General features: G+C 43.2%; 1 protein-coding gene across 2 annotated transcripts in view; it reads left to right on the plus strand.

Moving 5' to 3' along the window:
• KLHL29 (kelch like family member 29) overlaps positions 1–6,061 on the plus strand; it is a 390,541-nt gene extending 384,480 nt beyond the window's left edge. For both annotated transcript variants that reach the window (XM_066180004.1, XM_066180005.1), the window contains one exon: positions 3,755–6,061. In XM_066180004.1, coding sequence (XP_066036101.1) covers positions 3,755–3,938 — 184 coding nt within the window. In that variant the 3' untranslated portion in view covers positions 3,939–6,061. The remainder of the gene's footprint in view (positions 1–3,754) is intronic.
• The last annotated feature ends 723 nt before the right edge of the window (positions 6,062–6,784 follow it).

Consider the following 6,784-nt stretch of genomic DNA (forward strand, 5'->3'; position numbering starts at 1 on the left):
GGTTGTGAAGATGATCAAAGGGCTAGAGAGCCTGCCTGATGAGGGAAGACAGAAAGAGTTGGGTCTTTTCTCCCTGGAGGAGAGACAGCTCAGGGAACCCTCACAGAGTGTTCCAGCACTAAAAGAGCCGCTACAAGGAGACAGAAGCTCTCTCTTGACAAGGAGCCATAGGGAGAAGACAATGGGGCAACAGGTACAAGCTGCACAAGAGGCTTCATCATGACGTAAGAATTTTTTACAGTGAGATCAGTTACTCACTGGAACAACCTCCCCGGGGATGTGGTGGAGTCCCCATCACCAAAGGTTTTCAGGATGTGATTGGACAAGATGCAAGATAATCTCATTTGGTGTCCCTTTCCCACGAAAGGTTGGACCAGATGATCTTTCAAGGTCCCTTCCTGCCTGGGCTGTTCTTTGTTGGTTTTGGTTCAGTGATTCAGTTTGTCCATCAAGTCCTATAATAGGCAGCTGTCAGAGAGGGACCTTCTCTGCCATTTGCTCAGCCTGGGCAAAGACTAAAAGGTGGACAGGCAGGGAAGAGATGTAAAGGGTGTTTAGATTACACAAGCATGCCAGTCATGGACAGTCAGGTCCCCACCAGCCCTTGGCACACCTCAGCCTCATTGGGATTTTCCTGGGAGTGTGATCCAGAGCTTCATGGAGGTCAGCAGATGGATCAGCTGACCCATGGCAGTGTCAGGGGACAGTTGCAGCATGATCCTCTGACACTGGGCATTGCTTAGGAAATGATGGATGCCCAGGCACCCCAGGAGAATCAGTCCTAGGGCAGGAGAAGCCTCTCTAGTGAACAGCAGTAATTACCTGCAGAGTAGAAAGCTGGGTCATTCATTAGCCTGCATGGTAATAATTTGCTGAAACTCATTTTTTTGGAAGAAGTGGCTTAAGTGATCTGAATTTGGATGCCCATTACCTTCTCCCCAGGCATTCTGCTGGAGAGGTGGAGGTCTGGCTGCTCCACAGCCAGGGAAGTCACTGCCCCGAAGCTCCTAAGGTTTGTGTCCCTGCAGCAAGGCTCTCTGGCACAGAGCTTGCTTCCTTCCTTCCTTCCTTACTTCCCAGGCTCTGACAGCCTGTAATCATTTTATCTCTCAGGATTAATGGCACCAAGCAATAAACTCACATCCTAATTATTGTAATTATTTCTTTCTTTGTATGTCAGCCTTGGTAACGATGTTTTTACAGCTGATGGGATGGAAGGGAGGGGAAAAACGAAATATTGTCACAGTAAAGAAGAAAGAGCAATGAGCATACTCCTTTCCACTCACTTTTCTCAATGTTTTAGAACCCACTTGAGTTTTCTGTTCCCTAAGGTCCCATAAATTAGCAATGATTGTCCTAATACTACAAAGTAGCAGCAATTTAGGATTAAATTCCTAATTACCTTAAGCACCTACCTGCCACTTTAGCCCAGAGATGCCTGAATGTCTCCAAAGTTCCTTGTACATATGAGGACTCACTGTGTGCTCAGAACTGCCTATTTCTTCATGGCAGGAGCAGCTCACTGCTTTACTTAACCTCAGGCATGACTCACAAGCTAAGCGTTATGCCAGTCTTATCTACGGGAGTTGCATACGGAGGGAGCAGAAGTTGCCCTAATCTCCATTTAAAATTCATACAGTCTTCCAGAGGATGGAATTCAGCATCTATTTCTTCCTCACTGTATTAGCACCATGATGGGAAGGTACAGGATTGAGCTGCTTGTCTCAGGCACTGGGCAGGAATTCTTTCCAGGGCTGTAGCCCAGGTTCCAGAGAACAAGGGCAGCACTTGCTCACTCACTGTAACCCCCAATCTGGAGCATGGGCTGGGGAGGAGCTCAGACCCAGATCATTCTGGGAAGGTTTCCTTGGCTGCTCAGCTGCTCTGTGGTGGCTACCTGCTACCTCTGCCTCCTTCTGGGCACAGGGACTGAGCCTTGGCAGGAGTTCCTGCTGGGCAGTGCCTCTCCGCCACCAGCTCTGGCCCAGGTGGGCTCCTTCTCTTTCAGAGCCGTCTTTCAGGATGTCACTTGCTTTACTCAAGTCCTTATTCTTCCCCATTTCTCCCTGATGTTTGAAAAATAATTACCCATGGTTCAGTAAGTTCATTAGCAAACTCCCTCAGGACCCTGGGCTATGCATCATCCAGCCCTGCTGATTTGTGGATAGGCTCTAATCAAGTGTTTCAAGTCTCTCTCTCCTTCCTCCTCCTTTCAGATTAACAGTTATTTTGACAAGATTCTCATTATTTCCTATTTCCTGGCGGTACCCAGGGACTGGGCTTATTTGAGTCCTCACTGTTGTCATTGTGAGTTTATTTTTAACCTCAGGCTCTGCTTCTCCACAAGGACATCAGAGTCTTGTGTTCTTCAGAAGCACGTGGCATTGTCAGTGCCATTTTAGTCTCAGTTCATCCTGTGTCTTCCAGCGCTCTCTGGCTTTTGCCTTTATCACTTTTTATCTTTCCTCTGCTCACTACTTCAAAATTAGCCAGGCAGAATTACTTTGTTTTTACCAAGCCTAGAGGATCAGTTCACTTACCCACCTTGTTAGAGCTAGGCCACCTTCTTGGTCGCAATTAATTTCTCGTCTTCCCATCCCTCTTGTTCTCCCTGCTATCCTTTGGCAGGTACATACTCTCCAAGTCTCCATTTTTCTTCCCAACACAATCATTCATCAGCTGCTCTCCAAAAGGACCCAGCCACCAGAAAAGCCATTGCCAGCCCCATCCAGATTAATCTTTAAATCAACTTGGAAGGCAAATTTTGGCCTCCTGGCAGATGAAAAACAGACACTCCTAATTTTGGGTTCCCACCCGGATGCCTCTGCCGTGCTCTGCCATTTCCACATGGAAGCCCAGCCCCATCTTCCCCAACCCAAATCAGTGTCCTGCTGTGTGCACCATTGCTCAAGAGGCCAAGGCATGAAGTGGAAGGAAGACGAAGGGATGAAACCAAGGGGCAATTTTTCTTTCAAATACCTTCCACACCTGTGCACCTTCCCTCTTACCAGGAGCCTGTGGACCATCAGTTTAGCCCAGCCTAGTTATTCTTGATTTAAACGAGGTATCTGAAGTCAAACACTTTCACTTTAGGAAGGCAGTAAGGGTTTTTGTCTTCTTTAGATGCCAACAAAGAGCTGCCCTGTCATTCCCTCAGCTGCACAGCCCTGACCATCAGATCTGTGCGTCCCAGATCCACTTTCCCATGGACAGCTCTGGGGTGCACAAGGACAAAGTCAGCGGGATTTCCAGGCCCCCATGCCAGGGCACAACCACGGAAGGGGCTGAAGCAACAGAACATATTTTGAAAATTTCTATCCCCCATTTTGTCACACTCCTTAACAATGAAAGGAGTAACTTGAAATAAGAGCTTGTTCAAGCTGAGGTGGTGGGACCCCCAAATTGCTTGGATTGGTTTTGCATGTGCAAAGTATTACAAGGACACACCACCCTGCTGCTTTTGCTGCAGATCCCATGTGTGGGCTGGAGAAACATCTTACTTGGACTTTTATCTGTTGTTTACATTAGAGACAACGGTTACCTATCTGGCAGGAACGCAGAAAGGATTACTTTTGGAGAGAGAAAGGGAGAGAGAAGAGAAATGCCCACACAGGTTTATACAGATAAGAACCAAAGGTGTAATCATTGTTTCCCCACTGTAATAAAAGATGGGTTTATTTTAAGCCTAAAAAGAAAATTGCTCAGTAAGACAACTAATTCAAAGTAACTTTTTTTTTTCTTTTGAAAAACACAGTGCTGTGGTTCTAGATGGAAAAATCTATGCTACTGGTGGGATCGTCAGCAGCGAAGGACCTGCCCTGGGAAACATGGAAGCCTACGACCCCAAAACAAACACATGGACACTTCTACCAAATATGCCCTGTCCTGTTTTCCGACACGGCTGCGTAGCAATCAAGAAGTACATTCAGAGCGGCTGATGTTCCCCAGGAGTTGGATGGAGAACTGTTTGTACCTGCTGAAAGCAGGCAAGAGGAATACTATTACTTAAGGAACAAAAGCAGCAAAGCCAGCCAGTGAACATATTGCTCTAAAGTCTTGAATAGTGTCTACATTGAATGTAGAAAAATCATCCTCACCTTTTGGTGAACAAGGAGCAGAGAGCTCCGTGCTATGTAAGATATTGTAACTTAATAATGCAAGGGTGTCACTAGATGTTATAGTGGCACTTGTTCTGGACATCGGCTTTTGGTCAACCCAGGTGCAATAGAATTTCTCATATTTTTTAAGCTGGGGAAGAGAGGAAAAAAATAATCTGCATTTTACTTTGGAGCTCAAGCTTGATTCTTGAAATAACCATGCAGATTAGATTTACTATTACACTTTAGGCATCAATCTATTTGAAAGGTCAAAGTGTCCTTACCACTTTGATTCCTACATTTGTTTCTACTACATGCTTTTCAATACCAATGACTGAGAGAAATCTTGTGTGACAGATGGCTTACGTTGATGTCAGTCTTCCATCAGATCAAACAAATATTTCAGTTCTCTAGAGAAGAGCCTAAAAGCGGGGTGAGGTGAGGACTGGGGAGAAGAATAGCCATTGGTAATAAATTCCATGTAAGATGATGAAAACAAAAGGTCTGTTAGGCTGGATGAATTTCTGCTCCTGGTGATTCTCGTGTGGGCACATGTGGCTGTGCCCACGGTGGGGGTGGGGGGCTTCTAAACCTTTTCCTCCAGGTTTCTGCTGTTGCGCTTGGCAGTGCTCAATTCCTGCAGTGCAAAATGGAAATGGTTTGGATTCCAGAGGCATTCTCCTGATAACCCACTCTTCACTTCTGGCCAGAACCACAGTCAAACGCACAGCCTAGTGTGGGTTGGCCATGTGTTCATCCAACACAGAAGATGCCTCCTGTGGCTACACACTCGGTTTTGGCTCTCAACCAAAATCCCTTACGTTGGGATACACGCCACTATCTTTTATGTAAAGTCTGAGAAGTTTGGGGGTTTTTTATTTTACTTTCTTTTTCAAGTTCCTTCCCTAGGTGTGGAAGCCTTATACTTCTTATTTACAGATTTTAAAAACATGAGTTGAAAGCCCATGGTAGAAAAATGCATAGACTTAAGCCCAGTGTAAGAGACTTCAAATTATTACTATGTAGAGTTGTAAGTATATGCACAGCACAGGGGTTATATTTTTATATATATTAAAATATTGTCTATCCAGAGAGCATTGTGATGTGGAAATTCTTTATAAATTTATACATAAAAGGAAAACAAATGGGAGATGGACCGGGTAACATAAGAGGGGGCAGGGGAAAGAATCTTAAAATTCACCCGTAGGAAGTAACCCCAAGCTAAGAATTGTCTGGTTTCCTTCCAAGTAGAGGGAAAAAAGTTGCCATACTTGCCTTTGCAGACTCAAATCCCAAATGCCATACCAGTAATACAAGAAGGAGTGTCCTGTACAGGGTGTGGGTGAGATCTTGCATTCAATATCTAGTTGAATTTCATACCAAATACAGTAGCCTTTTTATATGGAGGGAGGTCTGCCTACAGCTTTGGGGAAATCAATGCAGATGGTTAGCTAATCATCTTATTTTATTAATAATCATTTATAAAATAAAATTTAAAAAAAAAATAAAGACATTTGTATCTTGCAGTATTTAAAGAAAATGTGCTCGAGTCAGCTGAGTCAAGCTATAGGATGACTCAAGCCTCTCATTTTGACAGTGAGGTTCCAGCCTTTGTTATGCAGTTGTTTTATTTATTCTTTAAAGAAAAGAAAAATAATAAGCACAACAAAATTATATACCAGTATGTCATTTAAAGTATTTATGTCAAACAGGGTGCAAGTGTGAACCTAAAGATTGGAGCACAAGTTTCTAACTGCCTGGGGCAGGACTAATTTTAGTGTTGGTGTGTGTCTACCTCCAAAGGAGGTGCTACCTGTCAACAAGACTGAAACACATTCGACATTTCCAATTTAGCTTACTTCTTCATTTCTCACACTGGAACAAAACTGGCTATTTCTGTGAATAATATTAAAAACAGGGTTATCTGTAATGGTATTGTATATAGTTTATGTTTACTGTTAAGTTCTTGTTATATTATAATAAATATATTTATAGATCTAGATTCAGCATCCAGATTGGATTAATTTTGTCATGATTGATCACGAAAAACACTGCACTAATGGGGACTTCATGTTTCAACCCAGCCAGGGACGAAAATGTATTCATTCCATTCAACTAGCTTCTCTTGCAAATCCAAAAATTTATTGCTAGTACTTAAAACACTCAGAAGCTTCCAAAGTGCTTTCATTCTCATTTCAAAAAAAATCTCTTAGAAGTAATTTTAGATTTTATTCAGAAAGACTGTTTCTTGTTCATCTATTTTCCCAAATGTACTATTAAGTAAAGAACAGAAGGGCTCAAGATAGTTTAGGGAACGATCTTGAAAAAAAAGCCCTGATAAACAGCTTTTTACTTTATTTTTTTTAATGAAAGCAAAAGTTTGTGCTGCACTGCTGCTGTGATGTCTAAAAGATGAAAGCTGTATTTGCCCTATGGTCAGAATTCCTTCGTGTCCAGTGTGGGAGCTCTGTACCTCACTGGATACATCGTTCAGAGAGCAATTCCATGCAACCGTTCATGGTTTCTTTGATGTTTCATTAGGGTGTCATCTGGTAGTTGTAAAACTGGATCTGGAACAAAGATGAGCCAAATATAACTAGTCTCAAATACCACCACAGTGGAACATTTCAGCCCGATCTGAGGAGGTAATTTCTGTTTTGCACATTAACAGGAAGAGCTTAACATTT

The sequence above is a fragment of the Chamaea fasciata genome, unplaced genomic scaffold, assembly GCF_029207755.1.
Source record: "Chamaea fasciata isolate MVZ Bird 193981 ecotype frontalis unplaced genomic scaffold, bChaFas1.0.hap1 SCAF_3, whole genome shotgun sequence".
Lineage (NCBI taxonomy): Eukaryota > Metazoa > Chordata > Aves > Passeriformes > Sylviidae > Chamaea > Chamaea fasciata.